The following is a 17280-nucleotide window of genomic DNA, read 5'->3' as shown; positions in this document are numbered from 1 at the left end:
TTCTTAAAAATTAGAACTTCATTTTGTTTTTTGTTTTTTGCATCTTCTAGGTTCCCATATATGAGATGCGGAATGATGGTCGTGACAACCTGTTGGGGGCTCTGCTCATTGCTGGACAGTTTGTTATTCCAGAGGTAAGGTTTGGACCATCTGTAAACTAAAACACTAAGGCCGCGTTCACACCTGAACGTATATTTTTCAGGCATAAAGTCGCATGATTTTGGCCACGATTTTGTGCAGGTCACCTGAGTGTTTTTAGCTTGTGAAACGCTGATTTCCAAAGTTCCTAAATGCCCAAAAAGCAAAATCCCATTCATTTAAACGGCCCCTGTTCACATCTGAGTGTTCTGTCGCCTGACCCAAAATGCCTGAAGCTCAAATAAGTACATGAGCTTCTTTTTAGGCAGATTACAGGCGGTTTTGTGCTTTTTACATTGGTGACCTTTTTGACCTGTACAAAATCGCGGTTTTAAAACAAGAGATGTTTGGTATCTACTCGGCGTATGCAACTTTCCGCCTGAAGCGATACGCTCAGGTGTGAATGCAGCCTAAAAAGAAGCTCATGTACTTTTTTGAGCTTCAGGCGACAGAAGAACGCTCAGATGTGAACAGGGGCCATTGAAATGAATGGGATTTTGCTTGTTGGGCGTTTTTGGAACTTTTGAGATTAGCGTTTTCCGAGTGTTTTACGAGCTGAAAACACTTGGGTGTGAATGTGCCCTTTATGCAAACAGTTTTTAAAGGGAAGCTGTACATATGCAATCCAAACACCAGGGGGCGGCGTAATCCTACAGTTTTCTTCTAACAAAGATTTATGACGGTTTGTCAGATAATGTGCATTTTGAAGACCTTGTGATAGAAACACAATTGAAAGATTTGCAGGTTGTGCGTTAACATGCTTGGGGAATTAAAAAAACAAAGATGTTTTAATTAAATGTTACGCAATGAATGTCTTTGTAGTGTCCTGTACATCTGTAGTGTCCTGACTTTGAAGAAGCTCATGTTTTCTCATGTCAAGTGAGTGATTCTAACTAAAACGGTGATAGTGGTTATAAGGGGAAGATCTGTTCCCTTAATCAATCGGTGGGATTATTAGAATCTCGTACATATGCAAAACTGGCCATAGAGCAGTGATTCTCAACCAGGGTTCCTCCAGAGGTTCCTTCAGCATTGGGCAATTTCTGTCTCTCAGATAAGTTCCCACTCAAACCATTGATCTTTTTATCTATCTGTAAGGAGGTAATTCTTCCCAATGACCACAAGTGTAAGGACCGTTCTTCCCACCGACCATCACACTAATGTATCATGAGTTGTAGAGTTCTAATTTTTTATCAGGGATTCCTCGAGACCGGAGAACTATTTCAAGGGTTCCTCTGTGTTGAGAAAGGCTGCCATAGAGGATGTCAGTCTGCTGAGGCCTCATCTTCGGCCTACAATAACATTGACCCTTTTCAGCCTTGTAAAGGGTTACTATACTCGTAATAAAAGCTAGAACCATTGATTCATCTTGAGTCACCTAATCCTGTTTTTCTCAGCTTTTATATGTGTATGTTTCTTCCTAACGAGGACCTGCTTGCCCTTGTACATGCATATATGTCCCCCTGCTTTAAAAAAAAAATCATTTGTTTTATAGTAGATTTGGTATTCAGCAAATGTATGGGTGTTTTTTTTGTTGTTTTGTTTTTTTAGCTGATTGTTAACTTTGTCAAGCTTTAGTGCTAGTTTGGCGTCCATGTAACGCATGTTAAGAATCTACCTGGCTCCATTGTAGTTAATGGCGGCTTTGACCTCCTGGATAGTACCCCCCCTTCACTGGCTTTGGACATCTTTAGCAAATCTGGTCAAACATGTGGCGCAGGAGTGAGGGTTACATACCTACTCTGTCCAAGATTAAGCCAACCTGCCAGAGGGGTTTTCACACACATTTTATTTCAGAAATTTGTGTGTGTAGCTGTGTGTTTTCTAGGGTTGGGCTGTGTTCTACCAGGAAAAAAAAAGCCTACAAACCGCAGAATAGCCTAGGAGCCAGCTTCAAAAAGCTTATTGTAGAGTAATAGTAAAGGGTATGGAAGAGCTCTGCCAGTTAGCTTTTGGTGTATTTTAAACGGGGACAAAGCTACAAGAGGAGCAGAGGTTGCTATTGCAAGCAAACCCATGATTCAGGGCACATCATAGGGCTACTTCACATATCCCCCTCTCTTATGGCAGTCACCTTGAGAAAACGTGCTGCAGAAGAGAGGAAGTGCAGGATGGGGGGATAGCGAGGATGACAGAGGAGGGATTGCCATGGCTGGGGGGATTAGGTGCCTCTGGTAATGAATTAGAAATGTTCAGAAAATGCTAGCTTCCTGGCTGTTTTGGAGTTTAATGCTTTTTAAAGTGGTTGTTAAGCCTAAACATTCCTTGCATTGAGATGCATTTTAGATGTCTGCATCCCCCGCTTACCCTCCCTTTTTTATTTACTTGAGCCCTCATTCGATCCAGCGCTGTGCACGGCTGCAGCTCTTCTCTCCCCTCACTTCCGGGTCTCGCTTTGCTGGGGCACCGGGAACCATTGGCTCCTAGTGCTGTCAATCAAATCCAGTGATGGGGGGGTGACACCTGTTACTTCCCATGGGGGTACTGGACAGAGGGAAGGGGCCAGGAGTGCCAACAGAGGACCTGAAAAAAAGGGGTTGGGGTTCACAGCCACTCTGTGCAATTCCTTTGCACAGAGCAGGCAAGTATAGACATGGTGTGTGTGTGTGTGTGTGTGTGTGTGTGTGTGTGTGAGTTTTGCAGGCGCTATAGCGTTAGAAATAGCACCTGCAATCCGCCCTAAAACTGCTGCACCATTGTCTGTAGTGTGAAAGCCCTGAGGGTGCACTGGCACGACGTCAGGAAAAGTCAGCAGCTTCTTTGGAGCGGTGTGTTTACCGCTCCTCCACCGCTGCTCCCCATTGAAATCAATGGGGCAGCGCTGTAATACCGTCGGCAAAACACTGCTATTGCCGGCGGTTTTAACCCTTTCTGAGCCACTAGCGGGGGTAAAAGCGCCCCGCTAGCGGCCGAAATGCGCCGCAAATCCGGCGGTAAAACGGTGCTAAAAATAGCGGCGTTTTACCGCCGACACGCGGTGGGCGGCGTAGTGTGAAAGGGGTCTTGGGGTCAAAAGTATTGAAACTAGAATCAGCAAGGCAACTAGGGTTTATATATATATATATATATATATATATATATATATATATATATATATATATATATATATATATATATATATATATATATATATATACCGTATATACTCGAGTATAGGCCGACCCGAATATAAGCCGAGGCCCCCAATTTACCCCCAAAAAAACTGGCAAACTTATTGACTCGTGTATAAGCCGAGGGTAAGACATGCCTGTCCATCCCTGTGTGTGTGTCCGTCCATCCCTGTGTGTGTGTCCGTCCATCCCTGTGTGTCCGTCCATCCCTGTGTGTCCGTCCATCCATCCCTGTGTGTGTGTGTGTCCATCCATCCATCCATCCCTGTGTGTGTGTGTCTCCATCCATCCATCCATCCATCCCTGTGTGTGTCTCCATCCATCCATCCCTGTGTGTGTGTGTCTCCATCCATCCATCCATCCCTGTGTGTGTGTGTATCCATCCGTGTGTGTGTGTGTGTGTGTGTGTGTGTGTGTGTGTCCAGCCTACCTGTGTCCCGAGCCTTTGTCCCGAGCCTCCGTCCCGTGCCTTGCCTCCTTGCCTCCGTGCCTCGCCGCCGTGCCTTGCCTCCGTCCCGTCCCGTGCCGTGCCTTGCCTTGCCTCCGTCCCGTGCCCTCTTCGTCGGCGCCTCGGCGGCCATTGTAAAATTCAAAAGCTGCGCCGCCGCCTTCGCCTGTGATAGGCGGAACACTGAATTTCCCAGCAGCCTGTGTTCCGCCTATCACGTACATCGTATCATCCTCGTCCGTAGTACGAGGATGATACGATGTCCGTGATAGGCGGAACACAGGCTACTGGGAAATTCAGTGTTCCGCCTATCACAGGCGAAGGCGGAGCCGGAGGCGCGGCTTTTGAATTATAGAATGGCCGCTGTCTGTCTGCTCGACACGCTGATCGAGCGGGCAGACAGCGATGACTCGAGTATAAGCCGAGGGGGGCACTTTCAGCCTCAAAAAAGAGGCTGAAAATCTCGGCTTATACTCGAGTATATACGGTATATATATATATATATATATATATATATATATATACATATATATATACATATATATATACATATATATACATATATATATATACACACACCCTAGAGAATAAAGAATAAAATGGTGTTTGTTGCAATATTTTATGTCACAGTATATTTGCGCAGCGGCCTTTCAAATGCAATTTTTTTTTTTAATTACTTTAATGAATAAATTTAAAAAAAAAACAACACTAACCATTTTTTTTTGTATATAATGTGAAAAATTTTACGTCACGAGAATCGTGAACTTTTTATTCTAAGCAAAAAAAAAAATCACGAGTCTCATTTTGGCCAGAATCTTGGAGCTCTGCAGGCCAGTAATCTATTTGTTGTCACATTTACATTTTGCATTCAGCAGATGTCTCCAGAAAGGTAATGTGTTGCCACCACAATGAGTAGTAATAAACAGCACGTACAGGGAGTTTACAGTGCCTGGTAATGCCTATACAGCGTTTAAGGTGGATTAGTGACATAAGCCATATTAAACACTGTACACACAAATGCACAGAGTACAGCATTGCCCATTTTGTCGGCTTCATCGCGGCACGCTGTAGGTAAATGTCAGACTTGCTCAGCGACACACGGCTTGTGCTGATGGTGCATTCTGTGTGTGCTTGTGAAGAACTGAAAACTGGCACTCTTGCCCTAATTTGTTAGGGCAAGAGTTGGTATTTCCTTTTTTTTTTTTCCTCCCAACGGACTGTGGAAATTAATTGTTGTAAGAAAATATTAACCCCCCCCTGGACAGTACTGAGCACATAATATACAGAGAAACTAATTTGCTTTCACATTAAATAGCACAGGAAAGAATCTTTAAGAAGGCTTGTATAGATTTACCACTATAAACCATATAGAAAACTGTAGGGCTGAAACTAGTTGTCGATTAATCGACACCTAATCGATTATGAAATTAATTGTTTACTATTTTCATAATCGATTAATCGGCCAGTAACAAAATGGGGTTAAAGTTAATGAGTCTGATGATATTTACTAGATTGACCCTTTAATAGTATATCTCTCCTCTAATAATATATACACTATATATCCTCTAATAATATATACACTATATATATATATCCTCTAATAATATATACACTATATATATATATATCTCCTCTAATAGTATATACACTATATCTCCTCTAATAGTATATACACTATATCTCCTCTAATAGTATATACACTATATCTCCTCTAATAGTATATACACTATATCTCCTCTAATAGTATATACACTATATCTCCTCTAATAGTATATACACTATATCTCCTCTAATAGTATATACACTATATCTCCTCAAATAGTATATACACTATATCATTCCTCAAATAGTATATCTCTCCTCTAATTGTATATACAGTACATCCCCTCTAATAGTATATGCAGTATATATCCCCTCTAATAGTATATACATTATCTCTTCTAATAGTATATACAATATATCTCTTCTGTCTGTTATTCTCAGAGTGGATTAGATATTTTGCTCCCTAACCATATAGTTGGTTATTTATATTTACTACTGCATAGAGATATTTTAGAATAAATTCCCTTTTTTTTTTTTTTTTTTTTTTTTTTTTTTAAACTTTACATATTAACTAAACTATTAACTAAATTATATTATATACCACACTTTTTTTTTAAGGTTATTAATTGCTTAATCGGAACAATAATCGGCCAACTAATCGATTATGAAAATAATCATTAGTTGCAGCCCTAGAAAAATGTAACATATTTTGATGGAAAAATTAGTTTTTTTGTTTTTGTTTTTTTCAATATATACCAGTGCTCAGTGACCGTTTCAGTGACCCTTAAAAAAAAAAAAAAAAAAAACTGATTTCAGAGTCCTGTTTTGTTCTTGTGTTTTCACATGCCAGTTGGACAGGAAAGTAGCCGCCCCTGCACGCCTGTCATACTCTGGGCTGCGGCTGTAAAGCCGCTGTGTCTCTATTTCTTTTTTATATAGGCTGCCTGCATCCAGGGAGCCCCAAACATGTGGAAAAAAAAAAACGAATTTACAAGGTATGGGCCTCAGCGCCCCCCCTCGCGAATGAGGCCTTACAATGATGGTGTTACTTGACAAAATAAAGTGGTTGTAAACCCCCACATATTCCCTAATGAATTGACTGGCCAGAGGTGATGCACAGAAATTAAACCAATCCCCCTACATAATTTGTACCTGTCTATCTGCAGTTTTCTTTTCTCTACATCTGTTTAAAGTCCAGAATTTATAACTCTTGTCTGAGCTGCAAGGAAAAAGGGGGTGGAGAGCTGAAGTTGCACACTTCAGGGCTCAGTGAGGAGTGCCTCTGCGAGCTGATTGGAGGAAGGAGACACACACCCCCTTTCACACAGGAACAGAGCTGAGGCTGTTAATCAGCTTGAGCTCCCTCCCCTGTCACTTTTTTTTTTTTTTTCTCTTGTTGTCAGGAAAACTTGTCAGAAGTGATTCCTGCTGATAGCAGAGGAAAGAAGCATCGGACAGAATTGAGACACACTATAGAGGAATATGCTTTGTTCATATTTCATGTCTGCAGTTTACAACCACTTTAAAAAGTGAAAACTGCTAATGTGTAAGGAGCAGTCACCTAGATATGTCAAGGTGTAGAAATCCTAGATGTGCCTAGCTGCCTGTGAATGCTATTTGCCTAGATGCCTTGTCAATCCATGACTTGGGTACTCTGACTTAGAACAAGCCTAGAAGTAAACAATGCGGACTACAAAATATGTTTGGGGTACTTTACTCAGAAGTATTGAGCCTTTCACATCAAGGCAGGTACAGGAAGCTAGCAATGGCAGCCCCCATACTTCTTTTAGGACAGGTGTTCTTTAAACATCATAAAAACTAGAGGAGCTCTGATTGGTGCTTCTGTGCAGAGGGTTAGAGAAGGCTGATCTGAAGACAAATGACCTCTGTTCTATAAAAAAAAACAAAAAAAAAAACTGCATTTTTCAGAGCTTTCCCTTTTTGCTATTAAGACCCCTTTCACACTGGAGCAGTGCTGGCGCTAGCGGTAAAGAGCCAATAGTCTTAGCGGCACTTTACCTGTTACAGCAGTGCTTTTTAGCCGCTAGAGTTTTTACCCCCCTCTAGTGGCCGAGGAAAGGGTTAAATGCGCCCGTGTTGCGGTGCAGCTCTCTCCCACCACCCCAAAGATGCTGTTTGCAGGATCCCCCCCGTCCTGCAAGCACACAACCCCAGTGGTAAAGCACACTGGCGCTAAAACATGTGAAAGGGCTCTAAAGGGACTGTAATCTTGATCCTGGAAGTGGCGGCTGGTGAAGTTTTAGGAATGGGGGGGCGCCAGACCCCGTCCTTCCTTTTTGACTCCCACTTGGTGAAAATGGGCGTGGTTTCAGCAAAACGGTGGGCATGGCTCTAAGGTGGTGTGGTTAGTGTCTGAGATGAACGAGGGATGGAAGGACAGTAGGGACAGATCATACACAACAATAGAAATGTGTATTCTAGAAAGTTTAAAGTGGAAGTTAACTCCCCTATCGTTTTCAGCCAAGGAAGCTGCCATCTTGGCCTCTGTTTAATCTTCAACTGCTATGGTGCTGCACATGTGATCCGTTATGACACCAGCCATTGGATGGTTTGATAGTTTGGCTGAGAGCACAGCCAATGTGCAGTTAGCATTCCCGGCATGCCTTTTTTTATTTTTATTTTTTTATTTTATTTTTTAACTGTTTAAATCCATGGGTTTACTTCCACTTTAACAGCAGATAAAGATATTTCAAACACCTGGTGTTAGCACTTCAATCATCCTGGCACCATGGTTGTTGTGGTGTCAGGATGATTGAAGCGCATTATTGTTATTATAACATTGTAATATAAAATTAAATCATTCAACTCTCCATAATGCAGAATCAGTGGGAGCCCTGAGCGTGTCACTAGCCACGTCGCCTGACATCATGTGTCCCCAGCGTAGTCCCTCCTTACATGCAGCAGCATGTGTCCCCACCATCAAGTTGCAGCAGCATGTGTCCCCACCATCAAGTTGCAGCAGCATGTGTCCCCACCATCAAGTTGCAGCAGCATATGTCCCCACCATCAAGTTGCTGCAGCCTCACCTCAAACCCCCCCTTACCTTGCAGTGTGTTGTCCTCTCCAGCGATGTCTACTCATACTTCCTGGTTCCTCTCTCCTGGGCGCAATTGGAGAGAGAAAACAGGAAGTGACATCTCAGATGTCAATCAAACCGCCCGGCCATAGTAATATATACTACAAATGGGCGGAAGCTACTCTGCGCTTCACAAAGCGCTGCAGGGCGGGCTAAATGTCTGCAATCTCGTGATTGCATAGATGTGGCTCTTCCCATAGGTGCATGTGTCCGTCGTCGGAACACCGTGCACTTAAGGATTTTTATTTTTTGCCAATTTTTTGTTTATTTTTTGACTGCCGGGGGTGGGGGGGCACCCCTGCCCCCTTGCTGGGTATCTGAGCCAGGAGAAGCATATATTTTTTTTCTGGTGCTCTGTCCCACCGAGGAGTAAAAGGAGGCTAAGATTATAGTCCTAGAGCAGGCCATGACCTGGCTGGAGACCTGCTTGAAAAAAAAAAAAATCCTAATGGAAGTTTCTTTTAATTAAAGGGGTATTACACTCGTCTTTCCAGAAACCCATGTCCACCACATTCCCTCCACTGAAGAACCACAGTCTTCATCAGAATCATGAGCGTAATTTAATGCTGGAGATTTTGGTTGCCTGTCTCCAGTTCTTTATGTGCGTGCAGGGCACCTTATTAGCAATTTAGGGGGGCAGGGGATGGAACCACAGTGTACAGCGGGGCACACTTACACCTGACGCTCCCAGAAATGTCAGATACTGAGCCGCCTGAATAGGCACTGGAACAGAGGGAATGTAGTGGACACTGGCCACCAGAGAGGCAAGTATAATACCTCTTCTCTTGCTGGGAGCTTCTAGTAGGATTTTTTTTTTTAGGTGACTGATGGGGGTAACTATAAAAAGGATATCTGGTCACAAAAGAACAATTTTTATCAGCAGAGCAGTTTAAAGGAAACCTTCAAAGGGAGAAATGCAGCAGCTATGAATTTGAATACATTGTTTACTGATTTGGCTATTAAGCTTGAAACCAGATTTGTCTTCATTTGGTTACTGCACTTTACTGCTATAAGATACCTTATTTTACAATTCTTTTTTTTTTTTCCCCTCTGTAGCCAGATGCTGTCCCTTTAGTAACTGCACCCAAAGCTTATATATTGTCTTTACATGGCGTACTGATTGTACACAGTATAGTAATTGCATACAAGGTTCATATTTTTTTAGTTTGTACACATGTTCTGTCTCTCCTCTTGCTTTTCAGGTGTGTCTGTATTTTCATCACAAGCTGTACAGGGGAAACCGGGTGACGAAGGTGGATGCAGGAAGTTTCAATGCCTTCTCTTCTCCCAACTTGCCTCCACTTGCAAACGCTGAAGTTGATATTACAAGTAAGTTGCCCGGCTGCGTAATCCCTGTAATTTGTGTAACGTGGAAGAGTCACTGGCTTTCTTCTTTTAGGAGTGGAAGCTTAACGTGATCATTAAAACTGGGTTGTGAGCGGTCCTACGCCACTTCTGTAACAATGAAAGAGTTTTGTGGCAGAAAAGAGCCTTCATATTTAACCCCCATTAGGCTCCAATTTTTGTGAGAAAGAAAATTTGGAGAGAAAAAAAAGTTCTTAATAGTTTGTTTATATGTGCTCCAGGGATTGCTGAACTCTATTATTCTTTTTTTTCTTCCAAGCCCTGTTCCCCACTTTTAACCTCTAGTGGCCATAGAGAGATGGATGCAGCCGCAGGGCTAATGATAAACAGAAAAAGATTGCTTCCTGTTCAATCGAAAACTAAAGCAATAATAGATATTGTTTACTTGCGCTTCAGTTGTAAATGAACACAGGAGTGATCAGTACTAAGCACTCGCATGTTCACGCATGAAAGAGAAGGGGGCCAGTAAACGAAACATAAGAGACATTGTTACCAACACTCAGGTGATCGTGAGCTTATAGCAGATGGGGGAATGCCAAACACTTGAGGGTTACTGACCTAGCCAGCTGGAATCGGTCCTTTTGAGACGTAAGCCCTACAGCCATGACGGTAAAAGGCTTAATAGAGTGGCAAGTGGGAGTTTTACTTCTAATTACAAATACACTATTTGTACCAGTGATGTGTTAAAGAGGAAGTAAACCCTGATGATTTTACTTCCTCTTTCATTCCCTGCAAAGGCAAAGCATAATGGACTACTATGCATCGCATAGTAGTCCATTATGTGTCACTTACCTGACACAGGAGCCAGCAAAGTCACCGCTGTCCCCTGTAGTCCGGCGCATCCATCTTCTCGGTGGTGTCTCGCAGCTCCGCCGCTGTCATTCGGCGAAGCCGAGATGACGTCACTCCCGCGCACGGGAGCCGAGACGCACGGCATTGCGCGGCATCTTCGTAATCGACGATGCCACGCTCAGTGCGCCTGCGCACCTCTGTCTACGGCGCATGCGCCATAGACAGCGGTGCCTGTCTTCGGGCAAATATCTCCTAAACCGTATAGGTTTGGGAGATATTTCTTGGACCTACAGGTAAGCCTTAATCTAGGCTTACCTGTAGGTCAAAGTGGTTTTTTAAGGGTTTACAACCACTTTAAAGTGGTAGTAAAGTCTGATTTTTCACTTGTACCTACAGGTAAGCCTATATTAAGACTTACCTGTAGGTATATTATATATCTCCTAAACGTGTACAGTTTAGGAGATCTTCACATTTGTAGGGGCCGGTGCATACACACTGCGCTATGATTTGACGGCACACTCGAGTGTGCTATCCATGCACTGCTCCCGTGCCCATGTGCGGGAGCAACATCTTTGCTGCTTGGCCATTCACAGTCAGAGCGCTTGAACCCAGAAGGAAGACTTGGGTCAAGTGGAAGGAAGCCTTGTCAGTGGTGACAGAATGCAACTGGAGGGATCCACTTTACAAGCAAGTCTGTCATAATGTGCTAGTACTTTACTACCGCTTTAAGAAACGTTGATCTCTATATTTCTTCAAGCATGTCTGTCTATCGCCAAAGAATAAACCACTAGTGCAGGAAGCCAAAGTTTCTTCCTGTGGCTTGACACGTCTCATGAAACAGTTTGGTGGGTAAGGTGCTCTCAAGTGCTGAGTTTTGGGACAGGCCATTAACGATTCGTAGAAAGGGAGGGGAAATGTTCTTAATGATTTAAATGGCAATAAGAAAACTTGAGTTATGAACGCTTACTTTTTTTATTATTGCTGCTTGTGACGCTGTTGGGCAAATTTCTTGATCTAGTGGCACCACCATCTGGACTGGAAGTGAGGGGAAATAACCAGACAAAGGTTCAAAAACATGCCCTATTCCAAAACTAGCTTTAACATTGATTGGAGTTGTACTATTGAAAACCGGAGTTAGACTTACCGGTAACTCTTTTTTCTAGGAGTCTCCCAGGACAGCCTTTGAGATAGAGGGCTCCTCCCTCCGGGACAGGAAACACGTCAAGCCAATCAAATAAAAGGTGTGGTCCTCCGGGCCCTCCTCAGTTTTACTCCAGGAACCGCCGGAAGGCTCTGAAAGACATAACACACTAACAATCACGTTAGTACACATCCTCACCACTTAGTCCAACTTAAACAACTTTGGGTGGGAAACCAGGCTGTCCTGGAAGACTCCTGGAAAAAGAGTTACTGGTAAGTCTAACTCCGGTTTTCTCATATCGTCTTCCAGGACAGCCTTTGAGATGATAAGCAAGGAGCTCACCTTGTCAGGGCGGGACCACTGCCTGGAGGACCTTACGTCCAAAAGTCTGCTCTTTATCAGACCATAAATCCAGACGGTAATGTCTTGCAAACGTTGAGTAGCTGGACCACGTTGCTGCTTTGCAGATCTCCTCCGGAGAGGCTCCAGCCCTCTCTGCCCAATATGCGGAAACCGCCCTTGTAGAGTGTGCCTTAACTAAGGGTGCCTGCTTCCCCTCTAACTCATAGGCTTTAACTATCGCCATTCGTATCCACCTGGCGATAGACGATTTGGACGCCTTGCGGGCGCCCGAAAAATTAACAAAAAGTGAGTGACTTCCTGAAGACCCTAGTGGCTTCTAAAAAAATTAATAGACTTCTCCTGACGTCTAACAAACTTAAAGATCTCGCCTCGTCCTCGCCTGAGGTTGAGAAAAATGTTGGTAAAATAATATCCTGTGTCCTATGAAAAGTGGACACCACTTTAGGAAGAAAACTAGGGTCAGTCTTAAGTACTACCCTGTCCTCTAAAATTAACAGAAATGGCTCTCTGACCGAGAGCGCCTGCAGATCACTGACCCTTCTAGCTGACGTGATCGCTATCAAAAATACAGTCTTTAGTACCATCCACTTAAGTGATGCTCCCTCTAATGGTTCAAATGGATCTTGGGTCAAAGCCCTAAGAACCAAGGCCAAATCCCAAGTAGGACAGGTCTTCATTCTCACAGGCCTGGATCTAGATAAAGCCTTGAAGAAGTTCCTGACAAATGGATTCTGCTGAAGGAAGGACTGAAGGAAAACACTTAAGGCCGCCACTTGTACCTTTAGAGTGCTGATAGATAGGCCCAGCTCTACCCCTGCTTATAGAAAATCTAGGACTGCCGGGACCCCAGGACTTGCAATCCCCTGTTCTTGCAACCTGGAATTAAACCTCTTTCCTACCTTGGCGTAAATTGCCCTAGTAACTGGTTTACGGCGTTCTAACAAGGTCTTAACCACTCTTTCCGAGAAACCCTGTGATCTTAAGATCTGTTCCTCAGATACCAGGCCGCAAGCTTGAGCCTCTCTATCTGAGGATACAGGATCGGCCCCTGGGAAAGTAAATCCTCCCTGACTGGTAGAAACAGCGGAGGATGAACAGCCAATCTCTTTATGCTGGCAAACCAGGGTCTCCTTGGCCAAAAAGGAGCTACTAAAATGAGGTCCGTAGCTTCCGATCGGAACTTCTGCAGGACCTCCGCCACCATACTTTACAGGAGGAAAGGCATAACACAGGCCGAACAGCCATGGATTGGCAATGGCGTCTATCCCCCTGGCCCGATCCTGTGGGTGAACCGAAAAAAAATTGCGTCACCTTCCTGTTGCCTTCTGTTGCAAATAGGTCTATTTCTGGCCTTCCCCAGCATGACACAATCTCCTCGAACACTTCCTTGTTGAGGGACCACTCGTCCTGACCTATCTTCTGGCGACTGAGAAAGTCGGCCAGCAAATTCTGAGTTCCCTTCAGGTGAATGGCTGATATTGAGGACAAGTTCTTCTCTGCCCAGCAGAAGATTCTGTCCGCAATTACCTGCAGCGCGGGGCTTCTGGTTCCCCCTTGCTTGTTCAGGTAGGCTACTGCTGCCACATTGTCTGTCTGAACGGACTTGCAGGTCCCTGCCCTGTAACTGGGACTGGAAGGTTTCTATAGCCTTCCAAACCGCCAGAAGCTCCTTCTGGTTTGAGGAACGACCTGTCTCTAGGTTCGACCAGGTACCTTGGGCTAAGATTCCCTCTAGGTGGACACCCCAACCCAGCGCACTGGCATTGGTCGTGACCACCACCGTAGCTTGTGGGGACCAGGGAAGACCCCTGTCTAGGTTGACCTGGGCCCGCCACCACCACAGAGACCTCCTGACTGCCAAGGATAGGGGCATAACCTGATCCAGGCTCTGCTGCCTGCCATGCCAATAACGGAGCATGAGTCTCTGTAAAGGATGCTGATGATGCCTTGCCCAGGCCACCGCTGGAAAGCATGATGTCATCAACCCCAGGACTCTCATAACCTCCCTGATCTGGGCTTCCCGACCTGATTGAAGCTGGGCTACCGCCTGTTCTAGCTTGCTGATCTTCTCCGCAGGAAGAAATACCCTCATCTCCACCGAAGAAATCCTGTATCCTAAATACAGGACCTCCTGTGAGGGGGTCAACTGGGATTTTTCCTGGTTTATTAGCCACCCCAGTGAGTGCAGGAAAGCCCGAAGGGGAGAGCTCGAAACTGGAGGTGTAACACACCCGTGTTTAACCTCACCTCCAACCTGAGAAATCTCTGAGATTCCAGATGAATCGGGATATGCAAATATGCATCCCTGAGATCCACGGTGGCCATGTGACAGCCCTGAAACAGGAACTTGGTTACCGAGAAGATTGACTCCATCCGGAACCGCTTGTATTTTATGAATCTGTTCAGGGGGCGGAGATTCAGTATTAGCCTGAACTTTCCCGAAGGTTTCTTTACCACGAATACGTGGGAGTAAACCCCCAAGCCTCACTCCTCCTAAAGCACCTGCACCAGTACTTCTTGGTCCACCAGATCCCCCAGAAGAAGACCCAAAGCCTCTGCCTTCTCTTGGTCCCTTGGTAACCTTGTTACTTGAAAATTTGGGAGGGGAACTGAACCAAACTCCAACCTGTAGCCGTTCCTTATTACATCTCGAATGAACGGACTTTCGGTTGAAGCATCCCATTGTGGGAGGAACTTCCCCAGTCTTCCTCCCACCGGGACGCAGGAGTCACTGGGTTTTAGGGGAGGGTTGAGGAGGATTGAATAAGATTCCTCCTCTGCCCCTTCCCTTGTGACCCGTCCAATGCTTTTTGGGGCGAACCTCCCTTTCCTGCAGGTTCTGCTGCCTAGGACCTCGAAAAAGGCGCTTCCCTTCAGGTCTCTTTTTCCTTTCTGGGAAGGCTTTCTTCCTATCCTGCGTGCGCTCTAACGCCTCTTGCAGGCCGGGCCCGAACAAATGGTCCCCTGAAAAGGGTAATCCACATAACTTCAATTTTGAAGCTGCGTCCCCTGACCAGGTTTTAAGCCAAACGGCCCTTCTGGCAGCGTTCACTAGTGTTGCAGATCTAGCAGCCAATTTGACTGATTCTGCAGAGGCATCGGCCAAAAACCCCACAGCCTTGAACAGTAGCGGAAAAGACTTCAACAGCTGTTGCCTAGAAGTGCCCGCAGAAATATGCGATTGTAACTGTGTAAGCCAACACTCTAAGTTTCTGGCCACACAGGTAGCTGCTAAGGCTGGTTTAAGCCCAATGGAAGAGGCATCCCAGGCTCTCTTAAGCAGCACATCTCCCCTCTTATCCATAGGATCCTTGAGTGAACCCATATCATCAAAGGCCAAATCTGTCTTCTTAGAGACTTTAGCCAAGGGAGCATCCAATTTGGGAACCTTGTTCCAGGGATGCACCGCATCCGTCTCAAAAGGCAACCTCCTTCTAAGGCTACCTGAAAAAAATTGCCTTTTTTCCGGTTGTTCCCACTCCAGCAAAATCCCCTTAACTAGCGATTTATGGACGGGGAATACCCTGTCTTTCAGCACACTCGACCCTTGATACATCATGTCGTGTTTTGAAAGCTGGACCTGTTCTTCCCTGATCTCCAAAGTGTCATATATAGCCTTGAGGAGGTCACCCACATCGTCCAAAAACAGCTTGTATCTAGCTGATCTAATGGCTTCTTCCTCCCCCTCAGATTCAGAAGTAGACTCTGTCCTAGAGGAGGCTAATGACCTGGGTAACCTCTCCCTATCCACCTCCTCCTCCTGACTTGGTTCGGATAAGGAGGGCATACTCACGGCCCTGGATAAAGAGACAGAGGGACCCTGCACCCTATCCATCATGCTTTTAAATGACTGGAAGGTGGATGCTATCTCATCCTTTACGGACGTCAAAACATTGTGACAAGCTGCCACCGAGTCCTCTTTCACCAGGCTACTGACACAATCCGGGCAAAGCGGCTTCTCCCAACCGGTGCCTAACTTAGCCCCACACACGGCACATTTCCTTCTGGGCAAAGGTATCTGGGCTCTGTCCTGTTTAACCTAAAAAAAAACAGGGTCCCATTACAATACCACCCCTGACCACACCACTGTGCTTCTAGGGTCTGCCTAGGAAGTGCCCCCCTTCACCAGCAGGTTCTCCACCCCGGGAAGGTACTAAGGTCAGAGTGACCCCTCCACCCCCCAGTGTAAGTCCTGGTCTGCCCTCACCAAGCTTACCTGAGAGGTACTGGAGCCTGTTGAACCGGAGTCCACCTGCACAACTGCACTCTCCATGGTTCCTGTGTCTCACTCAGTCTCTCTGAGCCTTCACACCGCTCCAGGCAACCCTGTAGTCACACTGCCGCGCCCAAAGGACTGGAACAGGCCTGCGGCGCCCCCTGATGACGCGAATCCAGCGGAAGTGCATCTCTCCTACTTCCGGATGCCGGAACGCAAAGACTCCGCCCCGACGCCGTGCGTTCCTTACGAACGCACCGCTCACAGTACCCCGAACGCCAGCCAGTGAAACGAACGTCTCTCGCCCGCCATCCGACCGACAGGTACGAGCGGTTAGCGCTACAGAGGGGGGAGCTTGCCGCCCATTGGGGTCCCGTTCTCTCCGAACGTTTAAATGGCAGCGGGGACTGATAGCTACCCTCTCCTCCCTCCGAACGGACTGAGGGCTGCTAAGGGTCAGGTCCACCAGGTTCTCCCCCCAGGACCAACCCCTGAGAAGGAGCTCCCCTTACCAGTTCCAACGTGCTCCTTCCTGTCCGGCAGGAAACACAAAAACTGAGGAGGGCCTGGAGGACCACACCTTTTATTTGATTGGCTTGACGTGTTTCCTGTCCCGGAGGGAGGAGCCCTATATCTCAAAGGCTGTCCCGGAAGACGATATGAGAAATAAAATTATGAAAAAGATGCATTACTTTTATCATAGGTTATGTTAATGCTTTATATTCCCCACCAAAAAGTGTAAGCGTAAAGCCTGGAACACACTTTATTTATTTTTTTTCTTTTCTGCAATCCAGCAGGTTGCAGTAAAAGTTGACTCTGGTCAGAGCAGATGTACTAACTATCCAATGTTAGTACAGCGATCCTCCCTGCTGAGCTGTTGTGTTCTGACGGGGGATGGCCCTCCCGCCAGAATATTCTGATCAGTGCCTTTTGGCTGGGAGCGCTGATCAGGAGTCGGTCATCAGCTGGTTTTCCAGCATGCTTGTCCCGACAAAAGCCGGTCTCCCGACGTTCACCCTGTGTGTATGGGGCTTAATTGCTTTTCTAAAGCCTCTGTATTCTATTACG

The 17280-nt window shown here is 45.6% G+C and overlaps 1 protein-coding gene across 1 annotated transcript in view; it reads left to right on the top strand.

The window, feature by feature from the left end:
• Window positions 1-17280, top strand: part of ASPG (asparaginase) — a gene marked incomplete in the record, with an annotated part of 142614 nt that overhangs the window by 34425 nt on the left and 90909 nt on the right. Inside the window, 2 exon segments of the mRNA XM_077467569.1 lie at window positions 51-134; window positions 9538-9664. Coding sequence (XP_077323695.1) covers window positions 51-134; window positions 9538-9664 — 211 coding nt within the window.

This window comes from Lithobates pipiens, unplaced genomic scaffold (genome assembly GCF_037356315.1).
Source record: "Lithobates pipiens isolate NorthernLeopardFrog02 unplaced genomic scaffold, aLitPip1_a1.2 Scaffold_57, whole genome shotgun sequence".
NCBI classification, from domain to species: domain Eukaryota; kingdom Metazoa; phylum Chordata; class Amphibia; order Anura; family Ranidae; genus Lithobates; species Lithobates pipiens.
The sequence above is the reverse complement of the archived record's forward strand: the minus strand, read 5'-3'. Positions and strand labels throughout refer to the sequence as shown.